The sequence below is a fragment of the Ictidomys tridecemlineatus genome, chromosome 3 (genome assembly GCF_052094955.1).
Source record: "Ictidomys tridecemlineatus isolate mIctTri1 chromosome 3, mIctTri1.hap1, whole genome shotgun sequence".
NCBI lineage: Eukaryota > Metazoa > Chordata > Mammalia > Rodentia > Sciuridae > Ictidomys > Ictidomys tridecemlineatus.
In genome coordinates this window covers 215,054,716-215,076,875 of record NC_135479.1, presented here as the reverse complement: position 1 = coordinate 215,076,875, position 22,160 = coordinate 215,054,716, and the positions used below count along the sequence as shown (strand labels likewise).

The 22,160-nt window shown below is 50.0% G+C and overlaps 1 protein-coding gene and 1 long non-coding RNA gene across 3 annotated transcripts; one reads left to right on the top strand and one right to left on the bottom strand.

Moving 5' to 3' along the window:
- Window positions 1-495: 495 nt before the first annotated feature.
- Window positions 496-9,637, bottom strand: LOC120890419 (uncharacterized). Its single transcript, XR_013437123.1, has 2 exons — window positions 9,509-9,637; window positions 496-8,868 (listed from the first exon to the last, which is right to left on the bottom strand). It is a non-coding gene; the product is annotated as an uncharacterized LOC120890419 (long non-coding RNA).
- Window positions 9,638-9,704: 67 nt separating this feature from the next.
- On the top strand, window positions 9,705-20,089 carry Sumo3 (small ubiquitin like modifier 3). 2 transcript variants are annotated; one of them, XM_078044766.1, is made up of 4 exons: window positions 9,705-9,838; window positions 14,017-14,145; window positions 16,937-17,008; window positions 18,810-20,089. In XM_078044766.1, the coding sequence occupies exons 1-4, from the start codon at window positions 9,818-9,820 to the stop codon at window positions 18,924-18,926; spliced, it is 339 nt and encodes a 112-aa protein (XP_077900892.1). In that variant the 5' UTR covers window positions 9,705-9,817; the 3' UTR covers window positions 18,927-20,089. The 2 variants fall into 2 exon arrangements, with proteins under 2 accessions (XP_077900892.1, XP_077900891.1); XM_078044765.1 differs by lacking the exon at window positions 18,810-20,089 and having other exon boundaries at window positions 16,462-16,991.
- The last annotated feature ends 2,071 nt before the right edge of the window (window positions 20,090-22,160 follow it).

Below are 22,160 nucleotides of genomic sequence, written 5' to 3'. Positions count from 1 at the left end.
AAACTTCGTCTGGCCAGCGAGGTTAAAGAGCTGTTAAGCAACTAAGGAACAGGAATAAAAACCAAGACAGTAACCGAATTCGTTGAAACTATAGCCCGGGCTTGTCCTTGGTTTCTGACAGGAGGCTTTCTCAATAACAGTGATTGGCAACAGCTTTTCAGGGCTATGTTGTCCGGAGGGATTTTTGTTGTGGAAAAGTGAAAATCAAGAGAAGTGTCGTGAGCTAGCCCAGGTCAATCTGAACACCGGCTTCCCACGGCGTAACCTAGAAATGTCAACAGGATCAGGACAGTATGCTGCCATAGACTAACAAATTAATTATGATCCTGGGGTCTATGCTCAGATAGCCACAGCAGCCGGGATACGGGAACAGGGGCCCGCCCCAGGCCCCGGAAGCCAAGGTGTACGGGGCAATCCAGGGACGGAATGGAGCCCAGAAGAATGGGTGAGTTCGTCACCTCCCACGGACCAAGCCCTTTCTACCTGTAGACTCACCAAGGGAACGCCAGAAAGTGCAGGATGTACACGAGCTGCAACTGCAGGTCACAGAGAGAGAACAAGCTGCTACCGCACTAAGATCTTGGCCAGGCGGGGAAAAATGCAGACAAAATCAAACAAAATGCAATCGGCTAGGAAAACTTGGGGAACTTTTGACCCGAAAATGGGCAGCAGACTTCATGTTGTTTGCATCACCATGGTAACCATGGGGTGCCTGGCCAGAAGAGCGGCTTCCTGGTCCCACCTCCCACACTTTTGCGGGCTTCCGATTGGTTCTTCCACAGTCACTCAGACAGGACTTCTAGTCCCGCCTTCCAGCCACTAATCTGTACTACTGTGTTTCAGATTTCTACCGGAGCTGCTCAGAGCCTGTATTTAAAAAAAAAAAAAAAAATGCCTACCTGTAAATGCTAAGGAAAGATATCTTTTCAGACAAAATTTAATTCCACAGGTCCTAAATTTAAGTTAGTTCTAAGTTAAATAACCTAAGTTTCTCTATAGTTGTGTAACTAAATAATGTTATATTGATGAGAGATACCAAATATGCTTCTTTATATTTTACTTTTGATTTTGGAGGTTATGAGGATGCATTTGCTTGCCACAGGAACAAGCCAGCAAAGTTCCTATGATGACCAAAAAATCCTTATTCTCATTGCTAACTTTGAAAATAAAAATGTATACTCAAGGATCTTATTTCAGGACTGGGAATGTGGCTCAAGCGGTAGCGTACTCGCCTAGCATGCGTTCAGCCCAGGTTTGATCCTCGGCACCACATACAAACAAAGATGTTGTGTCCGCCGAAAACTAAAAAATAAATATTAAAAAAAAAAGGAACTTATTTCAGTTATATCAAGTAACGTCATATAGAAGAGTGCACTCCTAGTTAAAAATAAATTAAAATGGATCCAAATATTTAAGACCACGTGGTTACATAAAGTTAATACAATTATAAGTTATGTTCTTATTCATAATATATATTTTTTTAGATATTTAGATAACCTACATTTGTTAATCTATAAATTAATTAGCACATGCTTAATTGATTAGTTAATATATATTTGCCTAATTGTTTTTCTTCAACAGAAAACCCATAATTTATGTTTTATATTTACATTTATCAGATACTCTGCCTTTTCAGTTACAGATATTTGAGATAAATGTGTTTACTATAAATTTGCATTTAAGTGAAAATACAATCAAGTAGTTTCTAATTCTCAAAGTTACTGTTTAAACTCATAAGATGATAAATTATTATAATTATTTCTACAAAATATCTAAGGGTTTTAACTATTTTCATTGATATTTCTTATCAAAGTATAATAATTTGTTTATGGAGTCTAAGGTTTTCAGAAATTGTTCCAAAGTATAAAAAAAAAATTTTTTTTTCTAAAAGAAAAAGATGCTTCAACAATGGAAAAGCACACATGGATCCTAAAAAGAAGAAAGAAATCATCTTTGGGTAAAACAAGGTCTTTATATTCATTTTCCCAAGTAAAAAAGATTTTTATATTGTTATCTAAACAGTTGATATAAAAAGTTAGAACAATTGAAAAAGAGATTTATATATATTAAACTGACTATAATTAATTTAAGGGTGTTTCAGGTTATTTTGAAAGGGTAAAGTTTCTAAGCTGGAAAGCTTGAATGTAAAAGACTAGGTATTATTAAGTTCCTCTGCTACACCCAGAACCTGAAATTCCCCTGATAGTTAAGACAATGCCCTACTGGCCATTTAGCCCAGGGCCCTGTGCAGTTTGTCACAGGGCCCGAACCAATCAGTTTGAGTGTGTACCCCGCTTAGGAGTGACCAATCACCCCCGCCCGACCTGTTCCTGCCAATGAATGTGCTAATCACGTCTCAGAGTTGTTGTTCAATTTCCCCGCGCCTCATGATGATTTGTTCTGATGTATGCAAAGCCCACCGCCCTCTCCAGAAAGTGTACTTAAGCTCTGCTTGACCTCTGCTCAGGGCTCTGGGCTGCTCTCCCTTCTTGAGTGAGCACGGAGCCCCAGCGCGCTGGAATGGATCCCCAATAAATCCCCTTTTGCCAGTTGCATGGAGTAAGTCTTCTGTGTGGTCTCTCCCTCCGACACTCCGCCAAACCCCTTTTACAATTTTCCTAATTTAATACTAATGTGAGCTAAAATTTTGTCCATATTTTGACATGATAAACACCTATTAAAATGTAAGTTTATTTCTTTAAAGAAAGATCCTTATTGCCTAATAATTCTTACTGTTTAAGATAAAGATTAATTTTGGTAAATAAATTCACATTGTTGATTAAATATTAAATATATTGAACTACTAACCTAAATCCCGATTTTAACAATTGTCCTTAGAGACTAAAATTGATTAATTCTAAGACAGTGAGATACTAATTTTTATATATTTTGTTTGTTAGATAATTATAAAATTAAAAAAAACATTTTATTGGGCTGGGGATGTGGCTCAAGTGGTAGCGTGCTCGCCTGGCATGTGTGCGGCCCGGGTTCGATCCTCAGCACCACATACCAACAAAGATGTTGTGTCTGCTGAGAACTAAAAAATAAATATTGAAAATTCTTTCTCTCACTCTCTCTCTCCTGTCTCACTCTCTCTTAAAAAAAAAACATTTTATTAAGACTAATGTTCTCCAAATTAAAGTTATATATTAATTTTAAACAATAAAGGTTACAAACTTAAAAAAAATTTCATTGATATTATATAAGTTCTCTAACTAGATCTATTGCCCATAAAAAATACATTAAGGGGGCTGGGGATGTGGCTCAAGCGGTAGCGCGCTCGCCTGGCATGCGTGCGGCCCGGGTTCGATCCTCAGCACCACATACCAACAAAGATGTTGTGTCCGCCGAGAACTAAAAAATAAATATTAAAAAAAAATCTCTCTTTCTCTCTCTCTGTTTAAAAAAAAAATACATTAAGATTTATATACTACTCCACAACTTGTTTTGAAACCGCAGATCCCTGAGCTCATATACCACCCCTTGGTGCTGCCTAAGTCACAGCTCCCAGATCTGGATGCTAACTCGTTAGATATCTTAAGGACCACCTTTTCCTTGCTTAATGACTCCAATCCCACACTTGCTAATGATTGCTGGCTCTGCATGACAACAGGGGCGGTTATGCCCCTAGCAGTCCCTATTAATGTCACCATGCATAGTGATGATACTTGCCAGCCTGGATTACCTTTCAAGGTCCAGCCCACGGGTGTCTTTACAATATGCCTTCTGGGTATGATGTAAAACAATAACTACGATGTGGATGTTGGAGTGACCTCCTTTGGGAACTGCTTGATGGTGAAGAATTATTCCTCTCCCACTCCAGCCCTCTGTCCCCCTAATGGAACTGTTTTTATGTGTGGGGGAAATTCTGCCTTCCCTCGACTCCCTACAAATTGGACAAGTGACTGTGTTCTCACCCTGCTCCTCCCTGACATAACCATTGTCCCTGGGGATGAGCCCCTGCCCATCCCCAGCCTAGAGACTCTAGTGAGAAGACACAGGCAAGCTATACAGGCTCTACCACTACTCGCCACACTGGGGATGACGGCTGCTGTGGGCACAGGCACAGCTGGACTGGGTACAGCGATACATTCTTATCGCCGCCGTCTATCTCAGCAGCTTATAGATGATGTGCAGCCCCTATCTGGGACTATTAGGGACCTACAAGACCAAATTGATTCTTTGGCAGAAGTGGTCCTCCAAAATAGGCGAGGCCTAGACTTACTGACTGCCAATCAGGGGGGAATCTGTTTAGCCTTGGGAGAAAGATGCTGCTTCTATGCCAATAAATCAGGCATAGTTCGCACTAAAATCAAGGAGCTTCAAGAAGACCTAGAGAAAAGGAGAAAAGAATTATTGGAGAACCCTCTTTGGACTGGGATGAATGGGTTCCTGCCCTACCTTCTTCCCCTCCTGGGGCCCTTACTGGGTCTTCTTTTGATTGCAACCTTGGGACCTTGTGTTGCAAATAGGATAACTCAATTCATTAAGGACCAGATTGACATTTTAACCTCCAAGCCAATACAGGTGGAGATGGACGACTGGAGATGGACAACTCCGCTCAGGAGGTGTACTTATGACTCATCCGGAGATGAGATGTAACTGGACAGGAGCCAATACTCGAGCCCTCCTATGTGCCTGCTTTTGCCCAGGTCCCTAATTACCCTGCCGACTTGGTGCCGTCATCCCAGACCCTTACGTTCAGAAAGCTCCCTGGCCATAGCTATCCCACTGGCAAAGATGATGACTGGGATCCGCAGTTGTGTCCTGCTGGCCATGATATCCTAACTGAAAAGTGTCCATTTACGTAGGACAAGAGCTGATCTTGTAGTACCCAGTGAGGGGCAACTTCCACGCTTGCACTGCAACCTAAGCCAGGGGGATTGGGCCTCCCCAGAGATGGGTAAGCAGTGCAGGGGTGGATGACCTAAGACAGGGGCTACTTGATTCCCTTTGACATGCAGAAAACAAAAATGGGGGACTTGCTGGTAGCAGGCCTGCCCTGGCCCCTGGGGATTCAACCCCCAGTCTTTTGTTATGCATGTCAATGTGGCCATCTCACAAGGCCCTGATGCTGGCTTGCGGTTTCCTGTTTATCTGTCTCGAGCATATGTGTCTCTGGAACATCTTGACCTGTTCGGAGCCTTCTGACAGGGGATGGTGGTGTAACCCAAGGACGCAGTTACTACTCTTCCCTCCTTGCTTTTGAGTAATTTCCCGCAGCTGTTAAAAAAGATATATAAGGGAACAAACTTTGGCAATAAAGGCGCACACGCCTCCTCCTGGATGAAGAACCTTGGTGTCCTGTGTATTTCTTAACCCCACCGTCTCTCGCCGGACTCGGCCCTGTTAGCCAGATGAGGCAGGTAGTGAAGGTTAACTGAGGTCATAGGGTGAGGCCCAGTATCTGTAGAGACTAAGGAACACTCCCTGTCTGCAGGCACAGAGCGAAGGCTGGTGAGGGGACAGGGAGAAGGGACCGCCAACAGCCAGGAAGAGATCCTAGCACACCAGCCCCAACAGTACGTTGGTTTCAGATTTCTGGCCTCCTCTGAGATGCAGAAGCCCAGGTCTGTAACCCCTGTGACTCACAAGTTGTGAAGCCATATTTAAAGTTAGGTAGTCAGTGTAGTTAGGTAAATCGGGTCTAATACCGAGTGAAATCTAAAATGGAGGCCATGCTGAGAATGATTCCAGGAAACGCAGGACAACTCATGGAATGTTAATGAAGTCCTGAAAAGGCCCTAGGCCAAAGTCCATCCCAAAGAAGTGATAATGAAGTCCTTCCTGACCAGATTACTTTGTTGGCCCACCTGTGTCCCACCCCTCGGGCCTTCCAACCTACATTCCATCACCAAAAGTATAAAAAGGGGAGACAACCGCACTTCCACGGATTCCACCTCTTGGGTCCCCTTCTTCCTCCGGGAGAAGTCTTTTCTGCTGTCCTTTAATGAACTTCTAATTTCTACTCTGACCTTGCCTCAGCGTGCTTGGAAGCAAGGACTCATCACCGGCCAACAGCTGTAACAGTTGCAGGCCAGCCTCATAAACTTTGAGAGACTCTGTTTCAAAAAGTAAATAGAGGCTGGGCAACATGGTGCAGGCCTGTAATCCCAGCAGCTTGGGAGGCTGAGGCAGGAGGATTCCGAGTTCAAAGCCAACCTCAGCAAAAGGGAGGTGCAGCAACTCAGTGAGACCCTGTCTCTAAATAAAATACAAAATTGGGCTGGGGACCTGGCTCAGGGGTTGAGTGCCTCTGAGTCCAATTTCTGGTACAAAAACAAAAACAAACAAACAAACAAAAGAATTGCTGTCTCTTTTCTAGGGTCTTTGCCCATATGGGGGCATATTTCAAGTAGATTTTTCTGGCTGACTTTGGCAGGAGGGCTCTGACTGCCCCAGGAGTCCTTGCTGTGGCCCAGCAGGAACCCTCATTCCCAGGCTTAGGCTGGCCCCTCTCCCGCCACTGGCTGCTGGGCCCTTTCCGTTTGTGGAGTCGCAGTTTTCTTTAGTCCTGAGAAATGCCCTTCACGGGGCTTTGACTTGTTCTTCTCCCACTCTGTTCCATCTTCTGACGCTCCTGTCTGGTGGACATGGTCCTTGCACTGATCCACAGTGCTCCCACCTTCTCGCTGTCCCTGGGGAGTCCTGTGATGTTTCTTATAGTTCCCCAAGTCCTGCCTGGGCCAGGGGCCTTTCTCCTGTTCAGCACATACCAAGTCTTAAGCCACAGTCCTCCCACTGACTTTCCAGCTCCATGTCTTCCCAGGGCGTTATGCCTACCCCCAGGCACAGGATCTTCTTTGGAGTGAACTCTGGGGTCTCAGTCTGGTGTCATGGCCCAGATCCTCCTGCAGCTACAGCTCTGGGTGTGGGGACAGGTCAGGGCCAGCCTTTGGCTAGCCCAGGCCAGGGCCCCTCCTGGAGCTCAGCTGTGAGCCGCTGTCCCCTGCTCGGTTCTTTCCACCTTGCTTCCTGTGGGCGGCAGTTTTTCCTGGGCTCTTGTCTGTCAATTTAACCCCATTTTGCTAAGTTTTTTGCGACTCTTTAACCCTCTAACAGCATTCTTTTGTGTTTTCTCCTGTTGCTGTGAATACTGCATTTTTTGCTGTCATTTTAAAGGATCTGGAACAGATGGGAAAGTGTGGGAGCTGCAACCAGCTCCATCCACTATTTATACACACAGAAATATGAATCAAATCCATAGCTTATGATCTGCTTGGTAAAACTTACCAGTCTTTTTTAACATATCTCTTTTAATAGTGACAGCCTCCCACTGTGTGAACAGATCATAGTTCAGTTAATTTCTGTTCTAGCACATTTAGTCATTTTTTTAATCAATTTTAAGCTGTATATTTTTCACGTCCTCAACTCTAACCTGGAGTCTTTCACTCATAGCCCATCATAGTTTAATAAGTACATGGTGTATGCAATAATGTCATATTTTATAACTCATGGTATCCTGGACTCCATGGTGGGCTATGGTCTCTGAATATGGCCTGTCCTGGCTCACCAGTCACCCTGGGGCTGGCTCCTAGAGCAGGTGCTCATCTTCTAGAAACTGAGCTGGCTATTTTACCTGGGCATCCTCTAGCCAGAGGCCAGCCACGGTCCAGCTTCCAGAATGTAGGAAACAAACTGTGGAACTGGTTGGAGGTTGGCTCCAACTCCTTCATGAAGAGCCCCTGCCTTTTCCCAAGTAGGCAAATGCTTCAGAGTGGAGGGCTGTGAAGTCAAGTACACACACCGGACTCCATGGCTGCAGTGTCAACAGGGGTGAGCAGCACCTTCTCTGTGGGCCTTCCTTGGACAGGATGGAAATGGGATGCACACTTAGGTACACATCCAGATGCTGCCGTTTCCTGGCTTCTAACCCCATGCATCCAGCCTCCTGGCTTCAGGATTCAGAGGCTGCTGAAGCCAGATTTAAAGTTAGGTAGTCAGTGTAGTTAGGTAAATCGGGTCTCATATCGAGTAAAATAAAAAATGGAGGCCATGTTGAGAATGAATTCCGGGAAAAGCAGGACAACTCATGGAATGTTAATATCCCCAAGGCCCAGAGCCCATCCCAAAGAAAGGTTAATGAAACAGCTCCCAGCAAACTTGAAGATGCTGACCCCAAAGTCCTAAAAGATTACTTCTTTGGCCCACCTGTGCCCCACCCTTGGAGCCTTTCCACCTACATTCCATCACTGAAAGAACTATAAAAGGGGGAATACATTTGCCCTTCAGTGGATCCCACCTCTTGGGTCCCCTTCTTCCTCCAGAAGTCTTTTCTGCTGTCCTTTAACAAACTTCTACTTTCCACTCTGACCTTGCCTCGGCGTGCTTCTCTGGTGTTATACTTCAACACTGGGTAGCCGGTCAACAGCGGTAACACTGCTACATAGCTCTGGAACACAGCTGGCCAGCTCGTGGCTTGGCATGCCTGGGGGTGGGTGACTCAGTCCTGACTGGTCCATCCCTTCTGAGGACATCAGGATACAGAAGGAAGGACAGGGTGAGGTGGCACTCATACTCCCTGACACATGGAGAACATCCTAACTACACAGGTTCAAGTTCTCTGCCCATTTTCTCTGACCACCTGAGAACATATTCTGTTTCCTTGAGGTCTATCCCTGGGTTTGCAGTCAGAGTTGCACTGGACACAGGTCAAGACTGCTGCCTTAACTCAAGACTCCAGTAGTGTTTCTTAGAGTGTGACCTTGGGTGTGTCACTCACCTCCAACAGACTGTTTCCTCCTATGTAAAATGAGTTGGGAGGATTGGGTGTGGGTGACTTAGGACAGCATTCTAGAAACGGCAGAACCCTGAGTCACAAGGGTGTCCTCCTGTGTCTCCTGCCCCTCTCTTCTCCCAGGTGCTTTTCTAAGGAGAATGGAGAATGCAGTCTGGGTAAGTGCTGAGTGGGAGGTGCAGCGAGCAGAACTTGGCAGCTCTCCCCTGTCTAGGGGACTTTGTGGATGGTTGGCCACCCCACCTAGAACTTCAGGATCCAGGAATCTGTGCAGGCTCACTCAACCAACAAAATGTGGGTTATCTTCAGTGGATGAGGCTTGCAGGCCTGGAACACTCCCGGCCTGCAACTGGACCTTCACCTCAAGTCAGTGAAGGGCGTAGAGCCTATTCCGAAAGCCAGGACAGGTCACTTGCTTCTTTCCCTGGCCCCCTGAAGAGGGTTGGCCAGGCTGCCCTAATTTTCCTTCACCTCCTAGAAGTGCAGTCTGCACACAGGAAAGGGGCCTGGGCTCTGCCCACGGAACTAAACATGGTAAGGGCTAGGTGGGTGGAATGGAACCACCAGGGCAGGTGGTTCCCAGGCCCCGCAAGACACCGTCCAGGCCCTGACCTTGCACACCGCTGGGCCTGCCACGCCCGAGAGCCTCCCAGGCCTGAGCGCAGGCACCCACTACCCTGAGCCCCCGCCCCCACCCCGGGCCCTGCGCACCTTGGCGCAGTCCCCAACCTGGAGCCTGGCGCGCCCCGGGCGCCCTGGGTCCCTCCTCACCCTGGAGCTCTGCGCGCCCCCGGCCCTGCGCGCCCCCGGGGCACGGGACGCTCGGGGACCCGCCCCGTGACGCATTTCCAACCGCCTGGAACCGCGACCGACCGGGCGCGCCCCCGAGGCACGGGGAGCGCGCATCGTGCACGCGCGCAGCCACGTGACGCCGCCCAGCCAACCGGCACGCCGGGATTTGGGGATAAAGCGCGGCCCCGCGAGCAGTTGCGGCGGGAGAGCGGCGGGGCCCAGAGCGTGACTCGCCCGCTTCGCGCTGCCTCTTCCGCCTCCGCGTCTCGCTGCCGTCGCCGCGCAGCCATGTCCGAGGAGAAGCCCAAGGTAAGCGCGACGCCCGCCCCGCCAGTTGCCCGCAGAGCCGCCCCGCGGGCCGCCAACCTGCCGCGAGCTCGGCTCGCGGACCGCGCCGCCGCCCCTCCCCCCGCCGGCGCCCGCGGCCCCCCCAGCGCGCCTCGCCACGCCCCCGCCTCGCCAGGCTCCGCCCCCAGCGCGCCTCGCCACGCCCTGCCTCGCCGGCTCCGCCCGGGGGCCCGACTTGCCCGGCCCCGCCCAGATGGTGCCTCGCTCCCCTCTGGCTCCGCCCCGGAATACGCCCCGCCTCCCGGACCCGCCCTGGCTCCGCCCCCGGGCTACGTGCCCGCTCTCGACTCCGCCTCTTAGGCCCGTCAGCCTGGAGCTCTGGGGAGCCGCTGGGCTGGTGGCCTGGGACCCGGTCTGCTCAGCCTGCCGTCTCTGGCTGCCACGGTCGCTGAGCGCAGACCCTGCTGGCGAGTGCGGCTCCCGCGTCTGCACCTGGCGTGTCCTCCACAGTCCTCACTCCGGTGCAACCGCCCCTCTCCTCGGCATAACCTCTGGCTGTAGGTCGAGTCCAGCCTCCCAGGCTGCAAGCATCAAGTCGTCCCTTCTGAGCAGTCCCTTAGCTCCTTGGTGCTGGGACACCCCCATAGCAATCCTGGAGGGCAGACACCTATGAGAGTCCTGGGGTGCACGCCCTCCATCTGAGTACTGAGGTGGGTGCCCACCCCCCATCGCTGCCTGGTTGCATGTGCTCACCTTGATCGCAGTCCTGTGGTGCATTGCTGGCTATCGCGGTACTCAGGCCCCACTGTAGTCCCTGGGAAGGCCAAGGTTGCTGACTCCTAATTAAACGGAAAGTTTTGGTCCTGTGTTCTGACCTGTTGGGGTCTGTTTTAATCAGTAGATAACAAAGTGTTGAGCCGAATGCTTTTTGCCTCTCCATCACCTGCCTGGTCCTGAAATAGATCACCCTCTCTTTCAGTTGAGGGCTCCTGGCTCTCAGGACTGGGGGAACCCACCCTAAAGCCTAGGCTGGCCCCATGAGTGATAGTTTTGAGAAAGGTCCAACTGCAGCCCTGGGCCTTATTACACCACTGTCCACCCAGACCGTTTGGGTGAGCACCTGTTGATCCGAGGCCAGGCACAGATGCCCTTGTGCTTTGTAGGTGACTTTGTAGCAGAGCCTGGGGTTGGGTGGGTTCTTTGTCTTATGAATTTGAATGAAATCCAGGGACACAAAGGGCAAGAGCAAAGTAACAGGATTTATTGGAGTAATAGAAAGCAGAGCTCCGGAAAGGGTGGGTCCCAGGAGAGGGTTGCCAATGGGTGTCTGTTGTCTGGGGTTTTATATGGTAAGATCAGAGGGGAAGAGGTTGGCCTTGAAAGCTGTTGGCTGGAGGTTAAAAAAACAGTGGGTCTTTGAGTCCAGGTACCAGGAATCTGGTGTTCATGTGTGCCTCTGTCCAATTAGGTTACTGTGTTGCAGTTTGTCTTTTTTTGGAGAGAATATGGTCACTGGGTCACAGATGCTTCACTATCAGTTTCTTGAGCTTGCATGGGTTCTGGGTTTCTGCCTTGTTACATGGGAATGTGACCTTGGTGGGCCAACTTTCCTACTTGCTTCTCCCAGCTCTTCTTTGTGGGGAGGAGGAACCAGGGATTGAACTCAGGGGCACTTGACCACTGAGCCACATCCCCAGCCCTGTTTTGTATTTTATTTAGAGACAGGGTCTCACTGAGTTGCTTAGAGCCTCGCCTCTGCTGAGGCTGGCTTTGAACTCAGGATCCTCCTGCCTCAGCCCAGCTCTTTTCTACCTCACCTTCCCTTAATGAAGGTAAATATAATAAGATTTATGTGGTCTTTTCATTTTCTTCTTTTTTGAGGTACTGGGGATTGAATCCAGGGGTGCTTTACCACTGAGCTACATCCCCGGCCCTTTTTAGTTTTTATTTTGAGATAGGTGCTAAGTCGCCCAGGTTGGCCTCAGCTTTCTTTCTTAACTCCTAAGTTCACTTGCTTATTGGATTCACTGAGGGCTGGGACAGTTCCCTCTTGGTGTCCCTGTTAGGGGGCCAGAGTGTCTCAGGCCTGCCCCCTGGCCTGTGCTGGCACCTGCTGTGCTTCTGCTGGCTTCAGGGTTCTAGTCCTGCATCTGTTTAGATGAAGAAGCCCGAGCATCCTTACTCTCTGGGCAGTGAAGGGGGAAGCTCAAGGGGTCCTGTGGCGGAGCAGGGGCCTTGGGTCATTCACGTCCCTTGATCAGCATTGCCACCTTGCCCAGGCCTGGAGCTGTGCTCTGGAGAGGGCTGTGGCTTGCAGGGCAAGCCCTGGCATTCCCCAAGAGGAGGAAGGTACTTGGCCACTGGCCCTCGCCAGAGGGGTGGGTAAGTGCTGCAGGGACAGGCATCTACCAGCTCCTTGCTGGAGCCCCTCACCCCAGGTGCCACTTTTCAGGCCACCATAGCTCCCTGGACAGGCTCTGCTCCTGCCAGATCTCCAGGGCTGTGCACAGGGAGCTCCACGGCTCATGAATGTGCAAGCCTTCCGCACCTTGCTCCCCTTTTCTGGCCAGGTGTGCCCGGTGTTCAGGGAGAGAGTGAGGGCCCCTGAGTCTCCCCACTAGGAAACGAAGGGAGCGGCAGGCATCAGAGGGACAGGGTGCTTCCCTGGAGTCTGGGCTCTAGCACACGGTGAAAGCCAGGCCTGTGTGTGAAGACAGACAGACTCTGCAGACTGCCCTGGACTTGGCCTTCCGCTGGGTCAGAGGGCCTCACTGGGTTGTTAAGAAGTAGGTCATTCCTGTGGACTCCCAGGTAGCCAATCTGGTGGGCCAGACGTTCTTTGGAAAACAGAAAATAGCTCCGGAACCTCACTTCCTTTTCGTACAAAGTGGCCTATAGGTGGCTTACTGCCCCTTAATGTAAACTTTGGAATTGATTCAAAATGTGCTTCCAGGCCACAAAGAACCCTCATTATGCTATTGTTCAGTAGCTGGTGTGTCTCTTGAATTATATAACAATAAAGCACCAGGATGACTGCCATCAGATGGGCTGATGGGTCTGCTGGGTGGGGATGCAGCCCAGGGCCTTGGGCATGCCAGGCACCTGCTCCACCTCTGAGCTCCCCAGCCCCAGGACAGGACTGCTCGCGAGTGGAGACTTCACAGAGGTGGCTCCTCTGGTCCTAGTGATGGCATCGCAGCTGGGAGCCCCCAATGGAATCTGGTCCCCACCAAGCCCCTCAGGGTGCCAGGGTCCCTCAAGGTTGTGGATATTGATTTTGTCTTACCAGTCACGTAACCTGGGGACATGTGTTCTTATTACCTTCATAAGAGCGATTTTAAGACAAAGAAGGATTTTCTCTTAATTTTTTCCAAGATTGTTATTAAATGACTTTTTTTTCTTTGACTCAATCAGCTTTTTCTGTGGGACTCTAGTTCTGCCCCACATTTCCTTATGCGTGGGTGCTTAGTGAGAGGAAGTTAGAATTAAATTCTGTGTGAAAATAAGTCACATGAGTGACTCTGAATTGCAGGAGAATTTTAAGAATTAGGTTGGTTTTAATGACTTTTTAATAAAACCAACCCTTACCTAAAGACTTGCCTTTTAAAATCACAGTTATCTTTTTTTTATACCTTTATTTATTTACTTACTTCTATGTGGTGTTGAGGATGGAACCCAGCGCCTTGCACTTGCTGGGTGAGCGCTCTACTGCTGAGCCACAACCCCAGCCCCTATGCACATTATTTTAATATGATGAGAGAACAACATTTAACTTACATGAAAAAACATACCTAATTCATTTTTGTACTGTGCACCTGTTATTGTACTATTTTTATTTTGTATGTATTGTAAGAATTAGAAATGGGCTAAATTATTTAAAAATATTTTGAGGCAGACTGAACAAGGGGAATGGAGAATGTCATTAAGTTCAGATCTTTTCATTTATCATTCAATATTTAATATCACATTGGTAATTGGCAGAATATTCTTTTTTTGGAGAGGTACTGGGGATTGAACTCAGGAGCACTTGACCGCTAAGCTACATCCCCAGTCCTATTTTGTATTTTATTTATTTAGAGACAGGGTCTCATTGAGTTGCTTAGTGCCTGGCTTTTGCTGAGGCTGGCACTGAAATTGGGATCCTCCTAATTCACAATTATCTTGAGCCAACTTTTGAAGCTGTGTCCTGTCTCTTGCAGGAGGGTGTGAAGACGGAGAATGACCACATCAACCTGAAGGTGGCGGGGCAGGATGGCTCGGTGGTGCAGTTCAAGATCAAGAGGCACACTCCACTGAGCAAGCTGATGAAGGCCTACTGCGAGAGGCAGGTGCGGGCTGGCCACAGGCTGCTGCCCCAGTTCCTAGGTGGCCTGGGGACTCAGGGGCCCTCCCTCCACAGATACACCAGGGTTCTGAGGCTGCCTCTGGCTGGGGCAGGGGTATCTCCCATGTTCCTGCAGTTGGGACTCTTTCTGCCCACGCCTTCTTGGGTGGTGTGCATTATGGGCAGGCACAGGCTCTGTGGTGCCTTCTGGGCTGACAGCTGACCCAGGAGCTGCAGCAGGTGTGTCCTGGTGCCTCCCCTGGGTGGCTGAGGTTCTCCTGCAGACAGACTGCCCTTATCACAGTTTGGTTTCCAGTGTTTAGATGTGGGTGTGTGTGGTGCTGGGATCGTGGGATTTGGGGGGCCTCAGGTGCGACAGGCAGGTGCTCTGTCTTGAGCTGCCCCCTTTGTTGACCAGGTTTCAAAGTAGTCAGCCTCCTCAGTGTCATGAGGGGTCGGCCACTTCTGGATGCTGCTGCTAGTGTCATGTGAACTTGAGGCCACAGCTTCTGCTTCGGGCCACCTGTCTCTTGCTCTCACCGGGGCCCACATGGTGTCCCTGGGGCAGGCAGGTGCTGTCCAGCAACCCCTACAGTCTTGGGATCCTGGGCTTGCTGCTCTTTGCTGTGTGCCTGTGGTGGGCCAGGCTTGCTGTTCCTGGGTTCTGCCCCAGCCCTGTGGTTGGGTGGCCCTCGGCAGGGGCCTGTCCTGAGTGGGCCCCTGGATGTGGCGTGGCTGGAGAAACTGCCTTTCTTCAGCACACTGTCACCTCTGCTTTCCACACTGGCTTTGGCAGTCCCTGCTTCCAAGATGTTTTAAACAAAAATCTCTGGAATGTAGACCTGGGCCTCTGGCCCCCACTCTCACACCCTGCTCCTGGGGCAGCCGCTGTTGGCCCCGGGAGTGCGGTCAGCTGCACGCTCACCACCTCCTTCCTAGGCTGTGACCTTGTGTGATTCTCAGCTGTGAAGGGTGGGAAAGGAGCCCCCGAGGTTGCCCTCTGCACACTGTCCCGTGGCCCTGAGTTGGCACCCGTGTGCATTGTCGCGGCAGGACACATCCACAGTGCTGGGCTGCCCTCTGCTGTCTTTGCTTTGCTGGTCTGTAGGGTCTGGTGTTGGTGGATGGAGCCGTTGCATCTTCCAGTACTGTCCCCTGCCTCCCCTGCCTCTCCTTCGTTTTGCTGAGGGCCTTGCGAGTTCCCTCTCCTCAGCAGCCACTGCATCCCTTCCTTTCAGCCTGCAGCGCAGTTTTCATGACACTGATGACGTCCTGATACAGTCCTGTGTGTGTCTTCTCTGTGAAGCTCTGTCTTCGGTATCCTGAGCTGCTTCCTGGGCCTTAGTTTCACCTTCCTCCTAGTCTCCCTTTCCGTTTGAAGTCCGCTTCGACTAGGGGGTGCACTCTGTCCTTCCTGGTCGCAGTCCCTCCTGGATTCTTGACCCTGCTGCAGTCACTGTCCTGCACAGTGTCCTTTGGCTGGTTTTCCTCTGTCCTGCTCTGGGTGTAGCTGTTGCTGTGGGTCCCTTTCTGGGCATTTCCCCCGACTCTGTCTTTTTACACGGCCATTCTTATTTCTGTCAGGATTATAATTTCCAACAGTTCTTTGTTCCATCTGTTCTTTGCTTGTGCCTGTTGCTCAGCAGCAGCCAGTGGCTGTCACCTTGCGGAGGGCTCTGTGTGCACGCATGTGGCCCTTCTGGTGCGTGTCCCCTCTCCTCGGTGCCTTTCCCCTTCTGTCTGAGCTCACCTTCTGTCTTTCCTGAAATGTCCTCTGCCCCTAGTTCCCTGTTCATGGTGAAGGAGGAAACACCGAAATGCTGATGGCGAGTGCTGTGCTTGGGGGTGTGTTGAGGGGCCCTCATGTCCACAGGTGCTGGCCTACTGGGACTGCTGACTGGGGCACCCAGATGCTGCCATCTGAGGGTCACTAAGCGTCCCAGGAGTGGATGGCTCTGTCTTGCATCCTGGAACACAGGTGGAGGACTGAGGGGCTCAGGCCCATTGGAGTACGGTGCCTGCTCCCGAGTCCACGTCTCCAGGAAATGGACATTTTGTTGGTTGCCTTGGGAGGGACACTTGGTGCCATGACATGGAGATCTGCTGAGCAGCCATCAGAATCGGCTGCATGCTGATTCTGTCCCCGGTTCACTGGCTGACCCCTCCTGCAACTCATTGGTTTCTGCACCCTGAGACCTGAGGTCCATGTCCTTGGACCAGCAGTGACCAGCCCCGCAGCACAGCCTATCTGCTGGCTCCTCCCTTCTCCATTTGTCCTTAGGATTTGTGCCTTTTCATTTCTCCATGTTCTTCCTTGCAGCTTCCGGAGGCAGCCAAGTTGCACTGTAGCCCTGTTTGTCCTGTTGCAGAGAAGCAGAGCTGCTTGGCCCATGAGTGTTTCTGTCCTCAGCCACCTTCACATTCTCCCTCAGGACGTGGATGGGTCATTGCCCTCCTTCCTGCTGCCCTCCATGTTGCCTTCTTGCCACTTCCTTCATGGCCACCTGACCTGTGTGTCCATGGGGACTTTGTAAAGGGGGCAGCAGTGGTGCTGGCTGCACAGAAGCTCTGCTTGGCTTCTGGGTGGAATGGAGAGGGTGGGTCAGGGAGGAGGAGGATGTCAGAGAGCCGTTTCCAGGGTGGTCGCTGGCATCGATAAGGGCCACTGTATTCATACTCAGCTGGGTCGTAATTCAGTGCATATTCAGAATTCTGATGGTTTGACAGACATTCTTGTTTCTTGAATTAAGCTGTGTTATCTGGGATATTTAATGGTGATTGCTTTTTCTTTCCAGGGCTTGTCAATGAGACAGATTAGATTCAGGTTTGATGGGCAGCCAATTAATGAAACAGACACTCCAGCCCAGGTATGAAGCCAGCTCTGTGTGTCCAGGACCTCCTCCCCGTCCGCGTCTGCACAGTGGCCATTTGGAATGCTTATTGAGAATTACCGAGGGCTGCACATAGAGAATGCCTTACGTTTTCTTGATCATTTGAATTATTAGATTTTAAGTTTTGGCATTTTGGGATGTTTTTCAAATGAGAACATGGCACTGTCAGACCTCACCCTGTCTTTGAGGTGGGATCTGAGCGTGGGGCTTGTGCTGTAGGACCATTGGTGGGACTGCCATTGGCTTAGTCATGTTGATTTCCAGGGCCGTTGGTGGGACTGCCAGGACTCCTGCCGTGGCTCTGCGGACTCCTAGCTTGTGGCTGCAGTCAGTCAGTGGCTAGACATGGGCCTGATTCCTGTCTCCTGTGGCATCTTGTGTGAGTGCTGTGGGCGGGCAGGGTGCCCGTCATTTCCTGTGCCATTGGAAGTGCAGGTGAGCACCCGCATGCCTCACGGCAAAGGGCCTGGTGCTGTGGTGCAGAGAGCTCGTCCCTGGAGCCAGATGCTCTCCAGCTCTTTCACCAACACCTGACCCTGGTGGTCTCAATCACTTGCTTTGGAGTCTCAGTTTTGTCTCCCTGTGAAATGGAGATGGTACTTGTTTTTTCTTCCTTAGAGGTGGTGAGAATAAATTGGAATGTTTCACGTGAAAATATTTTTGCAAGACATTTAATAGCATAAATATTGAAAATATAATTGCAATAAATATTTAGCCACCTTTGGGAATATTATTGCAAAATATTATTGCAAATATTATTGCAAAAATATTCTAGCCACTTTTGGAAATCATACATGACTAAGCCAAAGGGGTGGGCTCTGCAAGGACTCCCCAGGGAGGCAGAGAGCAGAAAGGGCTGGTGGGCATTGGGCTGGAGTGGGGAGCCAGGAGCAGGTGGCATGGAGGAGCAGTGACGCTTCCTGGCTCCAGCCTCCCCAGGTGTGTCTGTAGCGGGCCTAGAAGGGACTTCTGGGACGCCTCCTGGGACTCCCACTCCTGTCCTGGCGTCAGTCAGTCTTGGGAATTGCAGAAGCTCCCGTGCTTAGAGAAGGGGGAGAGGTCAGAGGGTCTCCATCCCTCCTGTGTCGGAAGAGCAGGAAGCCTGTCCACCTCTGCCTTGGTCTCTGAGTGACAGGATCCCTGTCCGCAGAGGGCTTTTACTTTGTGGACCCTTCCTTGGAGATGCAGTTGCCTTTGGGTAGGCATGACCATCGCACTTGCATGGCTAACTGGAAGCTCTTCACTGGAATTTGATTTTGTGTAGTTGTCCCAGGAATTTTAGATATTTCAGTTTACTTTATTTATTATTATTTTAAATTCCTTTTAGTTGTAGATGGATACAATGCCTTTATTTCATTTTTTTAAATGTAGTGCTGAGGATCGAACCCAGTGCTTCCACATGCTAGGCAAGTGCTCTATCACTGAGCCCCAGCCCAGCCCCAGTTTATTTTATTATTCATTTATGGTTTTGGTGGTGCTGGGATTGAACCCAGGGCCTGGTGCATGGAGGCCAGCCCTTCATCAACTGTGCGGTATTCCCAGCGCTCAGTGTGTTTTTTAATCAGTTTTTCTATCAGAATTCTTACTTGTGACTATTCTTCTGAGCTTTGTGGGAGCACAGAGGTGGGGAGTAGTCACTGTGATTTCCCTGCGTGCTGCACAGGAGGGGTGGCACAGCACAGCAGGGGGTGACTAGGCTGTGGGGGGGCAGTCGGACATCTTCCCTTCCTCTGATGTTCCCTGTCCCTTCTCGCTGGGCTGCCTGGGACTCTGACAGCTGGAGATGGAAGATGAGGACACCATCGACGTGTTCCAGCAGCAGACGGGAGGCATGGCCTCCAGAGGGACCACCCCACACCCTGCCATCGTCCTTGCATTTGTTATTGAATGGTGAGCGACCACGCTGATCACAGAGGAGTCCGAGAAAGACAAGGACAGTCACCGAAACGATCCTCGAAGCACCTCAAGTGCAGCTCAAAACTCTGCAGGGATGAGTCTTCAGCTTACATTGGGCCAATCACATTGTTCTCTTTGTGAAATGAGTTTTAAGGTTTTGGGTTTGTTTTTGTTCTCGGTTTTGTTCATTGCCCCTCTCAAAACATGTTTTCCTTCAAATTTGTGGCCAAATGTTGGCTTTCAGTCTGTGGCCAGGCTCTCACCCCTGGAGAAGTGGTCACTGCTGGAGCTACTTGTCCAAATCACGTGGAGAGCTCATGTTCACACTGTGCATCTGTGGGAGAGAGTGGGGGGTGGAATTCCACCAGGCGCATTATTAAAATTCTAAAAGCTGCAAATGACAGACTTCATCAAGCATATGGTATAGTTGAAGGCAAAATACTGGAACACTTCTTCAAAGGTAAAAAACAAAATAAGTCCTTCAGTAATAAGGCCCAAGTGCTTTCTGCTCCTGAGTGTATCCCCTCTGGGTCTGAGGCCCAGGATGCCACCTCTGCACTCGGTGCTTGGGTGTGGGTATGTGGGCAATGATGGGCACAACCAAAACCAGCTTTTCTTTTTTCAAAACCAGGAAATAATTACCATGTTTCTCATTTGGTAATTGTATTGTGGCCTCAGATTTACTTCTAACAGATAATTATGGTCTTTATGTAAAGTAAGATGAAATATCACTGAATTTGCAGTTATGTTGTATAAAAGAGCTGCTTCAAAGTGTGGTTGCAAAAGAAACCCACAGAAAGGTGACTTAGTGTTCTTATGGATTTTTACTTTGCCACTGTCCAAATAAGTATCGAAATTATGCATTAGAACAGTGACTCCAGTTCTGTGAGATATTTGGGAATCTTTACCAATTAAAATGTTCATAGTTCTGCCTATCGTCCTGTAAGGATCCATTGCTGCTTGATGGCCATTCTCTGCCTTTTATAGTCCCCTGATGGTGACCCATCACCTCGCTTGCTTGAGATCTTGCAGAAATGTCCTCATTTCCTGTTTTGCTGTATGGGCTCTGGTGGGATGTTGTTAGCTCTGTTGTTTGTTCACCAATTTGTACATTATGTTACCCTTTACTACTGTAAACAGTAAAGATAGTTTGGTATTCTGTCTTTTGGCTTTTATTCAACACTGCATTTGAAGGGTGGGGCACATGTCATAACTCAGCAAGGCCTCTGGGGCACCTGCTTTGGAAGCTAGCTGCTGGGCAGTGGAATGCCCCAACACCTGCTCCCCCCACTGGCACATCATCCATGTGGTCCACCTTCCTTTTACCCAGAGTTCATCCTCTGCCCTCACAGAGCCCACCTTTTCTCCAGCCTCACCTTCCTTTTCTGGACTCCTATGTAAAGAGGAGGAGGATTTTGGAGGCAGGTGTGTCTGGATGTTAGCTTGGGATGTTTCGGTCTTTGCTTAAGATGTGCGGTTGATGATAACTTATCCCCCCCTTTTCTTAATATAAATGTTTTCTTAGTTCTCAATGGACTTTATTTTTTATATGTGGTGCTGAGAGTTGAACCAGTGCCTCACACTTGCTGGGCAAGTGCTGTACCACTGAGCCACAACCCCAATACCACTTACCCATTTTGAAAATGAACTACTACCAATTTGCTTTGAAAAGTCTCAGAGATTGTGGCTCAGCGGTAGAGCATTTGCCTAGCAGGTACAAGGCCCTGAGTTCGATCCTCAGCACCACATAAAAATAAGTAAATGAAATAAAGATATTGTGTCCAACTACAACTAAAAAATATTAAATTAAAATTTAAAAAGTCTCAGTATATGATGGTGAGACAAGACCAGAGTTGAGTGGCTGAGCTGATTTGGTCCATTGCCTGTGTGAGCACTAGGACAAAGATGGAAGGCAGCCGGGACAGTGGAGCTGCAGGTCCAGCGATCAGCAGAAGCACACGGATTGAAGCACAGTGCAGAGATGGGACCATTTGCCAAATCACCTTCATGGCACATGGCGGGAGGTGGTCTGGGGTACCTTTGGTTTGATAAAGGAGGCCAAGAGGTCCCTTGTATGTAGAACAGTCACTTGAGCTTTTTTCACCTCAACAATCTTGAGGTTGTCCTTCATTTTTAGGAATTCATGTAAATTGTGAATTTGGAGTAATATCTTTTGGCATTAAGAAGCTTGGGGTTCGATGGAAGCCTTAGGGGATAGGGCCTACTGCAACCAGAGTTTGAGATGGAGTTTGAGATGAAGCTTGACGCTCCACTTTCACTTCCGCCTTGGGTAGTGGTGGTGTCTGGGTAAGCCAGGGGCCTTAGCAGCCAAGAAAGCCCATTATAGTGTTAGCACCTAATCACTGCAGAGGACCCTGGACAGCTGCCTGGGTGGCTGGATTCTTCTCCACTCTCCAGTGGTGTGGTGCAGCTCTTAATGTCGGGCTGTGCCCTACAGCAGCTCGTCGCCAATTTCTTTGGGGATTCTTGTCTCATAAATGACATTCACGGACAATAACCAAAGGCAAGAATGAAAGGAATAGGATTTATCCCAGCGACTATAGACAGCTCCTGCAGGGGCCAGAGGAGACCCAGCAGGGGTTGCGGTCTAAAGGTATTAGTGGGGCACTGCTCAGTGTTTGCTAATGGGGTCTTGGGAAACTACCAATGCTATCGGTCAAAATGTACGCTGACAATCAGCCCCCGGAAAAGTACTTGGTTAGCCCTGGAGCCAGAACATTCTTGTAACTTCCATTTGGGTCTGCCTCCACTTCGGTTTTTCTGAAGTTCAGGGAAAAAGCTTGGCCGGAATGTTTCTATCGATTACTATCAATGAGTAGTTTCTACATTTTTTTAAAAAAAACTTCAATTGGGGCCCAGTAACTATTCCATCTTAGGCCCCCGAGCAACTCCGTGCTGGCCGAAGGGCCTGGTCCCAGGAGCCCCCACCCCGCGCCCAGCAGCCAGGGCCTTCTCCGCTGCAGACCGCGGGCTGGGGCCCAGGAGCCAGGCGCTCGCTCCCACTTGCTGCTCAGGGAAGCCACTCTGGTACACGGCGGCTGCGCAGGACCCTCGCTGGGGCAGCACACGACGCCACGGGGCGCGCCTGCTCCCTTACGGCCCGCCGAGCGGGCGCCTTCCGTCCGGCCTTCCCGCTGCGGCTCGGGGGTCCGGCCCCTCGAGGGTGGCCGCTAACGAAGCCGCGACTGCGGGACGCCGCGCTCGCAGCGGC